This window comes from Otolemur garnettii, unplaced genomic scaffold (assembly GCF_000181295.1).
Source record: "Otolemur garnettii isolate 467f Iridium unplaced genomic scaffold, OtoGar3 scaffold00013, whole genome shotgun sequence".
Taxonomy (NCBI): Eukaryota; Metazoa; Chordata; class Mammalia; order Primates; family Galagidae; genus Otolemur; species Otolemur garnettii.
In genome coordinates this window covers 594,909-608,709 of record NW_003852408.1, presented here as the reverse complement: position 1 = coordinate 608,709, position 13,801 = coordinate 594,909, and the positions used below count along the sequence as shown (strand labels likewise).

General features: G+C 49.8%; 1 protein-coding gene across 1 annotated transcript in view; it reads left to right on the top strand.

Moving 5' to 3' along the window:
• Nucleotides 1-13,801, top strand: part of INPP5D (inositol polyphosphate-5-phosphatase D) — a 118,831-nt gene that overhangs the window by 71,134 nt on the left and 33,896 nt on the right. The window contains exons 7-12 of the mRNA XM_023510360.1: nt 1,121-1,201; nt 1,325-1,396; nt 2,242-2,365; nt 8,754-8,860; nt 10,771-10,873; nt 13,425-13,689. Of these exons, the coding sequence (XP_023366128.1) occupies nt 1,121-1,201; nt 1,325-1,396; nt 2,242-2,365; nt 8,754-8,860; nt 10,771-10,873; nt 13,425-13,689 (752 nt within the window). The remainder of the gene's footprint in view (nt 1-1,120; nt 1,202-1,324; nt 1,397-2,241; nt 2,366-8,753; nt 8,861-10,770; nt 10,874-13,424; nt 13,690-13,801) is intronic.

Below are 13,801 nucleotides of genomic sequence, written 5' to 3'. Positions count from 1 at the left end.
CCTGGCTGCTATTATGAGCAAGGGGTTAGGTAAAGAACATTGCCTAATTGGTGATAACTCCCATTCCATTCTATTTTGTGTTCAAGTTGGTCCTGCATGTATTTGATTTGCTCATCCTACTTTTGGAAGGTAGAGATGGTGTCTTATTAACTCTAAAACCCCAGCACCTGGAGGTGTGTCCCGCATGAACACATGCCTCATAAACATTTGCTCTGTGAACACAAGCATGAGACCATGTACTTGGTGCTAGGCAGACAGGGCCACGGGTTTCTGCTCTGCCATTTACTACCATGTGACCTTGGACAAGTCACTGCAGCTCTCTGGGTTCCATGTATTTGCTGAACTACTTTCCTGTGCATCTTCATTCTCCAGACGCAGTTCTAAGCAGCAAGGTTGCAGTATTGAACATGATGTTCCTGGTCTCAATTCTCATGGTGCCTATGATCTAGGGGAGACATACAACGAAACCCTAAAGGAAGGAGAGAATATTAGCTTGTGATGATTGATATAGAACAAAGGAGGTGACCTGATAGAGATGGCTGGGAGGCTATTTTAGAGAGGGTGGTCAGGGAAGACCTCTTTGTGGGTCTGAGACCCGAATGGCAAGGTGGTGTCCCTCCCAAGTGAAATGGAATCTCTGGAGATTGCTCAGAAAGTGGAGCTCCAGGCAGATCTGAAAAGAGCCCCCGAGGGCAGCAGGAGGGTCTAGATAATTTTCTCCCTGAGAGGGGGAGGAGCTAGACTGGGATTTTAAGCAGTAGGGTTGGGCGTATTTTGGAAGTAGGACAGGAACATTGGGCAGGAGATGTAGGAGGAGGAAAGGTGACGTTCATGGCCATCTTGGAGCTTTGTTTAAGTAAATGAGTGGGTGAGGCGACAGGCACCAGGGCAGAGGCAGACTTAGAGGGAAGAAGTGGAGATTTATTTTTTGGCTTTGCGAATTTTGAGAAGATATTCGATATTCCTGGTGTCCTTGTCTGCCAGTGGGGATAATAATAGTTCTCGCGGGGCTGTGGGGAGGATGGGATGAGGGGAAGTGTGGGGAGAGCCCGGCGTGACTCCTCTCCACGGCTCTCACTCAGCACTGCTGCCCTCACGGGCTCTTTCCCTCCTCTGCCAGGTGCCCTGTGAGGCCAATCCCATCAACATGGTGTCCAAGCTGAGCCAGCTGACGAGTCTGCTGTCCTCCATCGAAGATAAGGTACTCGTGGGGATCCTACCGCTGCTCTTGGCTTCTCTTTGGCCCCCTCTTTGCACAGAGATCCCCAGACATGCTGGCGCCATGTCCCCTTTGACTCTGTGCTCCTAACACTGATGCCCACAGGTGAAGGCCTTGCTGCACGAGGGTCCCGACTCCTCCCACCGGCGTTCCCTCATCCCTCCTATCACCTTTGAGGTAAGTGGCTGTGGGACCACAGGGAGCCAGAGTGGCGGGCAGTGGAACCCCCCTTCAGGGGATACCACAAGGGAACAGCTTCTCTTTGGCCCAAGATGCTATATGCTTGTCCTTCTCAAAATGGGGGTGATGAGGACATCAAAGAGGGGCCTCTAAACAGGCTAAAAGTAGTGCCTCAAGGGGAAGGGGGACCAGAAAAATCAAAGTGTGCAATGCCTATGATTTCCTGAGAGAGACTAAGAGAATCTGCAGGTTTGGGCCCAGAAATGTGCTTTTCTTAACAATGTTCAGAGATTCCCATCCATCCAGCCCAGCACTGGCCCATGTTCAGAAGCTCAGTATGAGACACCCCCTCCCAACACACTCCATCCCTACCCCTTTCTAGCCCTGGGGATAATCTGTTAAGACAGATTTCCATTTTCTGAGGATGTGTAGGTAGCTGTCTTTTTCCCTAATTGATAGCAGTAAGTGTTCAATTAGTGGTTATAACACGGCCTGGGAGTTTAAATTTGTTACTAAAATTCTTTCCGGAAGTAGATGACACATCAGCTTAATGAATGTTGTTGCAGTCATCCGTGAACGGACCTTCTGGCAGCTGTTGCTTCTGTTGCCTCCCCCAGACCTGTTGGGTTGGCAGGGCGAGCCAGGCTCCCCCAGAGTTCTCGAGACTCCTGTGCCCATGGAAATGTGCATGAGGGGTGCTGGGCAGGGGAGATAGGGAGATAGAAGCCCAGTGGCCCCACTTGGGAGTCCAGCCAAAAGTCACCCAGCCATGAAGACAAGGGGCTCGGGTCAGCATTGCCAATGCCAGAAAATCAATGAACGACATGTCTTCCTCCACGAAGGTGAAGTCAGAGTCTCTGGGGATCCCTCAGAAAATGCAGCTCAAAGTCGACGTGGAGTCTGGGAAACTGATCATTAAGAAGTCCAAGGATGGTTCAGAGGACAAGTTCTACAGCCACAAGAAAAGTAAGACCCCTTGCACCCCTTATGCCCTCCCTCTGCTTGTGCCCGACAGGTGATGGGTCAGGAGCAGACTACAGCCAGTCCATCGCACCTGCTGCCTGTGGACTACTGCTTCCTTTGACTCCCCTCAGGAGGCATCTCGAACCCCTGGGAGTGAGCTCACACCTGTCACGTACTCAGCATGTCCTGCCCTGGTGGCCCTGTGTGAGAGTGTGTGTGTGTACATGTCTCCTCTTCCCAAGCCAGTCTGATCCCTCCCGTGCCCTTCCAGTGCCTAGGACAAGGCTCTGCCTGGATGCAGAGCTGTCGACCATCACTAGCTTCTTTAGCATAAGTTGAGAGGCAGTCCAGCACGGCACAGAAGTACCTGGATTCTGCAGCCAAACTATCTAAAGTCACATCGCAGCTCTGCCACTTAGCAGCATGACCTTGAACATGTCATGTAGCCTCTCTGGGCCTCAGTTTGCTCATCTATAAAGCAGGAATGACAAAGATTAAATGGATGGTACATGGGAGGCTCCTTAGGACAGAACCCAGCATGTGGTGACCACCCCCAGGGTCAGCTATTGTTAGTGGATTCTGAGCAACTGAGGCTTTGCTTTTGTACCATTAAATCTATGTTTGCACAAAATAAATCCTTATGGATAATCCACAGTGGCAGGGCTCAGGATCCAGAGAGAATAGGACAGACAAGGCCCTCCTCAAATGCAGTTTATATTTTGGTGTGTTGTGTGGCCAATAATGAAATACGTATATCCCTATGATGGGTTATTCAGCTCCTGTAAGTGCCACAAAGGAAAGAAGGCAGGGTAATGGGATAGAGGGAGACTGGGAAGGAGGACTGTTTAGATGAGACAGACAGGGACGGCCCTCTGAGGGGGGAGGTGGGGCAGAGTCTGGGACCTCAAGGTTGAGAAGCAACCGGTCAGTGGGGTCTTCAGGAATAACATCCCAACCAGGGGGCAGTGGGTGCCAACCCCGGTGGCAGACACAGGCAGGGCACACCTGGGAGGAGAGAGAGGCCTGGGAGGGGCGAGTGGCAGCCTTTGAGGGAGGGGATATGGGAAGACTTAGCCTCATGCCTGGTCACAAGTTTAAATTTTATCTCAGGTGCAGTGGGAGGGCTTTGGAAAACCTGAAGCAAGAACTTCAAGTCTGGGTCTGGGAGGGTAAGCAGGTGTTCCAGCCACAGCCCAAGTTAGGGACACCCCCACTTAGGGAGGCCATTCAGAGTGCAGGAGGTAGGGGGAATACCAGTGCCAGGTAGGGCCTAGTGATCAGCCCCAGAGTGAAGCAGAGGGCAGCAGGTGTCAACTCTGCTTCTTTCTGGGTTATTTTATGTTTTTTGTGGCTTTGTTTGTTTTGGTTTGGTTTAAGATAGTCTCACCCTTGGTAGAGGGCTGTGGCATCATAGCTCATAGCAACCTCAAACTCCTGGGCTCAAGTGATCCTTCTGCCTCCACCTCCCGAGTAGCTGGGACCACTGGTGCCTGCCACAATGCCTGGCTGTTTTTTTCAGCGTCGAGGTCTCACTCTGGCTCAGGCTGGCATCAGAGCAGGGTGTCAGTGAAAGCACATGTCACACAGCACTCATGGTGGCCCTGGAGGGAGAAGCAGGAAGGCACACGGTCCCAGCTGTGTGCATGGCCTTGAGTGCCAAAACGCTGGAGCAGTTGCCATCAAGAGGTGACATTCCCCTTTGAGGAAGCAGACTGGGGAGGGGTAAAAGAGCAGAGCTGGAGATGAGTGTCCCTGAGAAAACTCCGCTCAAGGCAAGAATGAACTATGTTGCTGGCATGGTCATGCACACCTATAGCCCAACTACTCAGGAGGCTGAGGTGGGAGGATCGCTTGAGCCCAGGAGTTTAAGACTATCCTGGGTAACATAGAAAGACTCCCATTTCTAAAACCAAAAAAAATAAATGGGCTGTTTCAGGGCAGACTTGTGAGCCTTTAAGAGGGCAGTTTAGGTGCCCAGGACCTGCCAGCCTCTGGGGGCCACCCACCTGGCTCCAGTCCTCCCCAGCTGGTGGAGCTCCACTTACCTTCTGTCATATCAAAACACAATTTCCTGTTTGTAAGTTCCCTCCCTCAAAGAGGGCAGGGTCTTTACCTTACACAGCCTGGAACCTGCAGGCCCTGGCAGGGTCCTGGTACTCAACAAGTGCATACTCAAGGTACGCCCATCTCCTGAAGTGCTTGCAACTTTGCTCATAAATCCCACATCCCCCCCCCCCTTTCGTGTGGGCTTTGCAGAGCCTGGGATGGGGCTCTGCTCTGTTCTCCACTAAATTCCCAGAGCCTAGAGCAGTGCTCAGCACAGAGTAAGTGACCCACAAATGCATCCTGAGTGAGCACAGAATGAATGAACACAGTGAAGGGAGGAATGTTTACTCATGCGTGCGTGAGTGAAATGATGTGCACACGCCCTGTGTTCAGGTGGTTTCTTTATAAGTGGCACCGATGGCCAGTGGGGCTCAGGGTACGGGCTCTGAGTAAATGGGGCCATGTCCTGGCTCCATGACTTCACACAGAGCGATCTTTTTTTTTTTTTTTGAGACAGAGTCTCAAGCTGTTGACCTGGGTAGAGTACTGTGGTGTCACAGCTCACAGCAACCTCAAACTCTTGGGCTTAAGTGATTTTCTCACCTCAGCCTCCCAAGTAGCTGGGTTTACTGGCACCCGCCACAACTCCTGGCTATTTTTTTGTTGCAGTTGTCATTGTTGTTTAGCTGGTCTGGGCTGGATTCGAACCCACCAGCCTCGGTGTACATGACTGGTACCCTACCCACTGAGCTGCGGGTTCTTCCATAGGGCACGATCTTGTGTGAGTTACTAAAGTCCTCAGAGCCTTAGTGTCTCCTCTACAGACAGGGGTCCCTAGTAGGATTGCCCCAAAATGTTAATGGGGCCTGGTGTGTCCTTAGCACACAGCCTGGCCCACAGTCAGTTTCCAGTCGTGGTTACTACAGTAAAGTGGAGCCCACCCAGAGGAAATCTGGTCACAAGCATTGGAGCTTCCTTGCCCTGTTCTGGTCACCATGCTCATTAACAGCTTTGGCATCATAGTCTTCTGTGCATGGGATCAGTCAGCTGCTGCATGTCAAAATCATAAAGCTCCTACTGTGTGCAAGGTGTTGGTACATAGAGATGAACAAGCTATCCATTTACTTGAATGGACTCCCCTGAGAGCATTTACTCAAGAGGGTAAAGGAGGAAATAAAGACACAAATATATAAACCAGGAATGTGTCAGGGAGTGATAAACTCTAGGCTGGGGATTTAAATAGGAAAATATGACAACGAGGGGGGAAAGTCTCCCCACGAGGTGCTGGCCACGCAAAATCCAGAGAAAGAGGCCCTTGGGCAGATTTCCAAGGATGGGGGTTAAGCCTGGCAGGGGAGAAGGCCAGACAGCCGGAGTTCAAGGGAGGCAGAGGCTGGGCAGGGACCAGGCTCACATTTCCTTCTAGGATGCAGCGAGCAGCTATTAGGTTTTAAGCAGGGACAACTCTGGCTGCTGCGTGCAAATAAACAAGAGTGAGACAAACAATGCGATTTCCCTTTGGGGAGATTTCTAGCTCAGGGTGGCAGTGTCCTACACATGCATACACTGTCAGCAGTTCCCTTCTGAAAGGCAAGATGCACAGGGACAGAGACACGAGAGGAACAACATTCCAAAGTCAAAAGCCGATGGGTAGTGATGGCCAGCTCTTAGGAACCAAAAACCAAACTCAGACCCCAGACCCATACGATGGCACCCACCAAGGTCTCAGGAGCTGGTGGCATCAGGAGCCCCTAGAAGTGGTTTCCTCAGGAAATCAGCCCCTCAGCCCCCAGAGGAGAAGGCTTCTCAACAACCCCACTGTCTGCACATAGCCCCAAATCACCAGACACTGGAGGGAAGCCTAGTGCGGAGACAGTGGGACAAAAAGACAAACTCAGAAGAAACAAATTGTTACAAAAAGAAATGGGACCAAGACACAGGAACAGAATAGGATCCCAAAAGGAGTAGTCAGAGAACAAAGTGAAAACGAAGGACGGAGAGGTGAGGAAAGGGAAGAAAAAAGGGAAAGGTAACTCTGGAGAAATTCGAACATCGCAGAAATTTTTAAAAATCACTCAGTGGAATGGTGGAAAGATAAAGTTCAGGTCCCAGAAAGTACAACGAAAGGATGAACTAATGGAAAATAGGAGAGGCAATATTTTAAACATTTAGAAGACCAGCTCAGGAAGCCCGTTACCAAAATAAGAAGTGTCAGTAAGAATACAGGAAGGAAGGAATTCAAGAAGAATGTTCAGAACTGAACAGCACAGGTTTCCAGGTTGAATATGGCCCTAGTGCTCAGCACACTGGAGGGGGCCACGTAACGCTGGATTCAGAAACAAGAGCCTAAAAACTTGCAGAGCAAGTCGTATGACAGATTGTGTCAGGGGTCCCCCAAGACTACTCCCGGGTTCAATAATTCACTAGGAGAGCTCTCAGGACTCAGCATGTGACCATACGGCTGTGATTTATTAAATTGAAAGGATCCGTGTACGAAGCAAAATCACCCCAGGGAAAGGCACAGGGCATGGCGTCTGGAGAAAACCAGGCACAAACTAATAAGAGTGTTGCCGTCCCAGCAGAATCACATCAGACACACTTCATTCCTACCCCAGTGAGTTGTGACAACACATGGGAAATGGAGTTTTTAAATTGGCTGTTGGTCACATAGGCACCCTTTGTCTAGCAGGTACCCAGACTCCAGACCCCCAGCAGGAAACAAGTGGTTTGCATAAACAATATTGTTTGTACAAATGGTGTAGGTGCGGCGAGCCGCTCAGTTCTGGGAATGGTGGGAACCCTTCTGAAATCCAAGTTCCCAGGTGCCAACCAAAGGCCAACTTTGCCGGAAGCCCTCATTTAAGGATAGCAGCCTTAGGCCTACAGCGTTTCACCTGTGCACAGGTGAATCAGAACACTGTTGCTTAGACTAAACTTGATGGAGCCAGGTCTCCAGAGTCCTGGGGAAAATTATCCTGTCAGTTAGATGTGAGTGTAGACATGCAAGGCCTCCAAAACTATGTCACCTGTTCTTCCTTTCTTGGAAAGCTACTAGACAACGTTGGTCTACCAAAATGAGGGAGCCAACCAAGAAAGACACAGGATCCAAGGAGAGGTAAAGGGATTCCCATATGATGAAGGCAGGCCCCGAGGGGAAGGCTCCGCATCAGGTCTAAAGGTCACCAGTCCAGAGAAGAGGAGACCCAGAGGCTCTGGGAAAGGCCCCTCCAGGGTGATAAAACTCATCAAAGGACTCACTAACATGAAGAAGAATTACAAGCTGGGGGACAGTTAGAAACAGTGAGAAAACATGGTAATTACTAACTTTAGGATAAAAAGTTGTGTCGGAAAAGAACAGCAGCTAGGGCTGGTCCATCAACAGTACGTCCATAATCGTAATAAGGTAAGCTCTGAGTGCTTATCTGGCCAAAATGACGATATGACTGTTGGAAGGAAGATGGCGGGACTAAAATTACGCATGAGGGAGTGAAAAGGTGACAGGTTGTGTGTGTGAATCCTCATCTTCTGCAGACAATATGCGGTGGGAAATCCCTAAAACTGAAGCATTAGAAAGTAGCAACCCAGCTGGGTGCTATGGCTCGCATCTGTAATCCCAGGACGCTGGGAAGCTGAGGCAGGTGCATTGCCTGAGCTCAGAAGTTCAAGACCAGCCTGGGCAAGAGTGAGACCCCCCCCCCATCTCTAGTAAAAATAGAAAAACTAGCTGGGGATTATGGCAGGCGCCTGTAGTCCTTGGCAAGGAGATCTCCTGAGCCCAAAATTTGAGGTTGTTGTGAGTTTTAACACCACAGCGCTCTACCAACTTTGTCTGAAAACAAAAAGAAAGTAGCAACCTAAACATGATTTGTGGAGACATGGAGTAAAATTCCAAAAAGATCCATTAAGAAACTTGAAATAGGTTGCCTCTAAGGAGCAGGACCTTAGGGAAGGGTCCTATCATTTGCAAAGACATAGGACAATTTGAGTCTTTTAAGAGTTGATGAAAATAAAAGGTTAAAGCTTGAAAGTTAGAAATAAAAGCAAAGCAAAAAAAGGAAGGGAAGAAGAGTAAAGGAAATAAAAAAGAAAAGGGGGAGTGGAGGAGGGAAGAAGAAAGATAAAATACAAGAAGCGCTGTCTCTGCTCGGTCCAGGCCACCGCCTCTTTCTCCTCTTTTGTGTTCTAGGTAACACCTTCCCCAGGGATAAGCCCCTCCTGGGAAGAGCAGCCAGGAAGGGAGGGATCTGTGAGGCCAGACAGATTTGAGGCTCTGCCTGAGGCCAGGAAGTCAGGGACAGGGCAGAGGCTCTGTATGTGGAATGAATGAATTTCTGTTTCTCTTCAGTCCTGCAGCTCATCAAGTCCCAGAAGTTCCTAAACAAGTTAGTGATTTTGGTAGAAACAGACAAGGAGAAGACCCTACGGAAGGAATATGTTTTTGCCGACTCCAAAGTAAGCGAGAGACTGCTAAGATGGGCCAAGAGGGGGCTGGGGGGCACATGTCCTTTGAGGCTCGCTCTATGCCTGGGAGTGGGTGTCATTAGCTCAGTTAGTTCTCTTCTGGGAAAGCTGAACTCAGAGAGGTGAGGACTAGTTCCAGGTCGGCATCCGCTCCAGTCCCCATTGTGCCCGGCTGCCCCTCAGCCGGGGGCACACCCTCTCTCACCTCCCTCTGACCCAGCCCTGAGCCCAGTTGGGAGGCTTTTAGCTTCTCTTGGCTGGACTTGGAAGTCCTTTGGGACACCCCAGCTTAAAGTCTGATCTGAGTCTTGACAAGGCTTCACCTTCTACACTTTGTCCCACTCTGTAGAAATGAGACACCCCCTCCAAGACTGGCCCCTGGGGTAAGAGCTGCTGTGAGCCAGTGGGAAAACCCAGGCTGGATCACCACATAACTGGACCTGGGTCCTCTGTGACCTGACCTGACCCCCTACCAGAAATGTGAACCAGGGGCCGAAACCCATCCTCACAGTGTACGGCTCCTGTGAGGCGGTGAGACTGGACCACAGGACAAGAGGGGCACCTGGCACACCAGTGGCCAGCTCCTCACGTCAGCACCTCAGTTATGTCAAGGGGCCAGGGCTCCCAGTGCAGGCTCATAGCAGCCGCCCCCAGCCCGAGTGTCTGGACTCCCCTCCTACTTTCACCTGCAGTGTCGGGAATGGGCTGGTGGGAGATGTGGGAGCACCCACAGCTGCCATGGATGACAGGGAAGGGGCTGGGAGAAACAGGGAGTGGGGGCCGAACAGGCGAGGGGGAAGCAGGGAAAGACAGCCTGGCTGGGTAGTGTTCTTGGCATGTGGGTCCTGCTGCGAGCTCAGAAGGATTGAGACACACCGGTAAACTGAGGCATGGAATCGTGCACCATCTCCAGCTACAGGGAGGTTTCAGTAAAGACAGTTATCACATCCTCAGGAGCTGGTCTCTTCAGAGCAGGCTTACTGAGATGTGCAGTTATTAGGGTGGATCCTATGAAGTTACTGTCCTTGTGGTATGAAACAGTCAAACACTAGTCATGTCCCATGGTCCAACCTGAAATTTTGTGTACACCATTTAAAGTGAGCCTGCCCTGTGAACTACAACTAAGAGAGAGCCAGGTCTACTCTGGGCCCCATTATGTACCCTGGAAAATAAGTGAAAAATATTAAGGAGGCTGTAACAGCCCTGATGTGCCCTTTATTTTTTATTTGTTTTCTCTAATTTAAATTTTCTTTCATTGTGTAAGTGATCTATTCTCAGTGGTGATGAAGTAGCAAATACAAAGAAGCGAGTGTTTAAAATAAAAACCCCATGTACTGCTGGTTAACCTTGGACTATACCCTTCCAGGTATTTTTTTAAAATAAAAATACAATGATGCCAGGCAGCGCCTGTGGCTCAAGGAGTAGGATGCCAGCCTCATATACCAGGGGTGGTGGGTTTGAGCCCAGCCTTGGCCAAAACTGCAAAAACAAATAAAAATACAATGATGCCAATCATACCATTTTGACAATTAGCTTTTTGTACTTAATGGCCTATCCATGTCTTCATATTGATAAAGTATTTTGGAGCCAGAATTTTTAAACCCTATGGCGTTCTATCATAGCTTATGGATGGTCCACAATATAATTATTAGTGGCTCCTCCTAAGATGGGATGTTAAAATTGTTTCTGATTTGTTTTCTGTATTGAAACACGTGCTGCAGGGCCATGCTGGGAGCTCTGGGCCGCTCCTGATTATTTTCCTGTAGTCACGACTTTGCAGAGGAATGGCCCATCACAGAAGCCCCTAACTTACCACTTTGGATGCATATTTCCAAGTTGCTGTCCTGAAGTTCGTACTGATTTACACCGGCCTCTCTGAGCCTGTCTGTCCTTCCCCCCAGAAGAGAGAAGGCTTCTGCCAGCTGCTGCAGCAGATGAAGAACAGGCACTCGGAGCAGCCGGAGCCCGACATGATCACCATCTTCATTGGCACCTGGAATATGGGTAGGCCCACGCTCCCTCCAGCCACCCCTCTGGGCTCTGCCTCCCCCCCTCTGCTGTCCTCATACGGGCTGGGAGGTGCTGCACCTGTCATTTGTCCCTGCCACTGAGACGATGGGTACGAATGATGAGTTCTAGAACTACTGTAGCCCAAGAGCAGCCGGAGTGTGCTGTTTTGAGCATCCACATTAGAAAGTTCTAGAGAAAGAGTCTGGAGGTCTAGGTGAAGGGCTTGTGCGTGCCCTGCTGGCCTGAGGCAGATCTCCAGGGAACCCTAGGTGTGGAAGATAGAAGCCCACCTGCTGAGACAGTCAGGTGGATAGACGGGTAGAAGATGCCCAGTTAAACTTAAATTTCATATGAACAGCAAATCACTTCTTAGCATAAGTATTTAGTTAGAAATTAATTCTAAATACATATGTTTATATCTAATGCAGTTTATATACTAAATACATAAATAGAGTAAATATTTCAGTAAGTATTCAGCTAAAAATAAATACTAAAGATATACTAAATATGTGTTGTATTAAATAGATATTATATATTTATATACTAAAACATATTTGGGTCCTAAGTATACATATTATACTAAATGTACATATTATCCTGAATCATCACTTTGTGTAAGTGTTCAGCTAGAACTAAATTAGTAGGTAGAAGACATCCAGATAAACAGCTACTTCTAAAAACTATCTGTTTACCTGAAATTTTACTTATTTATTTTTTAATGTGAAGTGTATGTTTATCTGAAATATTAATATAACTGGTGTCCTCTGTTCCCTTCCCTTTGTTTTGGTTTTTGGGGGTGGGGGTTGTGTGTGTGTGTGTTTTGAGGCAGAGTCTCATTCTGTTGCCCCAGGCTAGAATGCTATGGTATCAGCCAAGCTCATAAAAACCTCAAACTACTGGGCCCAAGCCATCCTCCTGCTTCAGCCTCCTAAATAGCTGGACTATAGGCGCTTAGCACTATGACTGGCTAGTTTTGTTGTTGTTGTTGTTGTTGTTTTGAGACAGAGTCTCAAGCTGTCACCTTGGGTAGAGTGCCATGGTGTTACAACTCACAGCAACCTCAAACTCTTGGTTTTAAGTAATTCTCTTGCCTCAGCCTCCCAAGTAGCTGGGACTACAGGCACTCGCCACAATGCCTCACTATTTTTTTTGTTGCAGTTGCCATTATTGTTTTAGCTGGCCCAGGCCAGGTTGGAACCCAACGGCCTTGGTATATGTGGCTGGCACCCTGCCCATTGAGCTACGGGTGCCACCAAGCCTAGCTAGTTTTTCTATGTTGGGTAGAGATGGGGTCTCCCTCTTGTTCAGGCTGGTCTTGAACTCCTTAGGGATCCCCCAGCCTCAGCCTCCCTGAGTGCTGGGATGACAGGGGTGAGCCACCTTGCCCGGCCTCTCTTTCCCTTTGTCCGGAGCAGAGTCAGGCCCACCCAGCAGCATTCCTTCCTAGAGGGGCAGGGACCTTCTGGAAATGAACTGGTGGCATGGGACTTGTGGCCTACCCATTAAGTGGAGGATAGGCCAGAGTTTCTAGATGGGATGACAGGAGGCTCCAGGTCTCAGCAGTCTCTGCTGGTGTCCTGAGCCCAGTTCTGCCTGGTGTCACCCTGCCCTATGCTCTCACACCTCCCCACCCCTAGATGTCCCAGAGGCCCAGACAGCACTGAAGTAGAGCCCTGACCGTGTCCTGGAAGTCTCGTGTCTCTTACTGGCTGCCTGATTTCCTCTGCTGTGACACGGTCAGGGCTGTCCTTTGCACAAGGTGGGGGGCTTCCCACAGAACACATAGAAGGAGCTGGCTGGGGCCCTGCTGCACAAGGACAGGATGGGAGGGGACTCCAAAATCGTCACCCACCAGCCACTGGGCTTGTGCACCCCCTGGGAGCTTCATGAGGAGGCAGAATTCAGCTGTGGTCAAGTTATCCCAGTTCCTGGCTTCTTGGCACTTGTGAGCAAAGAAGTTTGTATTTGGGGGGGAAAAAGTTTACTCATCACATAAGGGTGTTGTGAGAGTAGACCTTTCGTCATTCCCTGATTATGCTGCTTCCATTCAGTTTTGAAATGGGGACGGAGGGGGTCTTCCACCCTCTTCCCATTTCTCTGGCCGACACCCGCTCATTGCTCAGCTCTGGGCTGGGATCTGCCTCTCACAAGGGAGTCTTCATCGTCCCCTAACAACAGGTTAGAAGCTGCCATTCCGAACTTGTCAGCTTACTTGGCTGTCCCTGAAATAGAATGGAAATTCCCCAAGGAACAAAACTGTGGTTCAATTGCTATCACAGTCCCAAAGTGTAGTGCGGTGTTTGACGTCAGGGAATCTTCAGTGTTTCTGTTCTTTGAAAGGAGGCTTAACCAAGTTCTGCCCCTTGCTGGCATCCTGGGTGGAGTGGGCACTCAGGGCTCCAGTTTGCATTCTGTGGCTGTCTGGATGATCTCGCGTGATCATGTGACCTCCCCCCACATGTCCCTCCTCCCTGTTTTGAATTGTCCTGATGCTGTTGACTGGACATGCCTTTGACTCACTTGGTGTTGGGTTTTGCTGTTAAAGGTAACGCCCCCCCTCCCAAGAAGATCACGTCCTGGTTTCTCTCCAAGGGGCAGGGAAAGACGCGGGACGACTCTGCCGACTACATCCCCCATGACATTTATGTGATCGGCACCCAGGAGGACCCCCTGGGTGAGAAGGAGTGGCTGGAGATCCTCAAACACTCCCTGCAAGAAATCACCAGCATCACTTTTAAAACAGTGAGCAGCTGGCCAACCCCGGGTGGGGCTCCGGGACAGGGGCTTTGCTCGGGGAGAGCGTCTCAGAAGTAAAAGCAGTCTCAGCCTGTCAGCCCTTCACTTCAAAAGAGTCGGTATGGGGGCTCAGTGGTCCCTACACCTCCAGGGCCTGAGAGATACACCTGTATTCAGAAATTGATG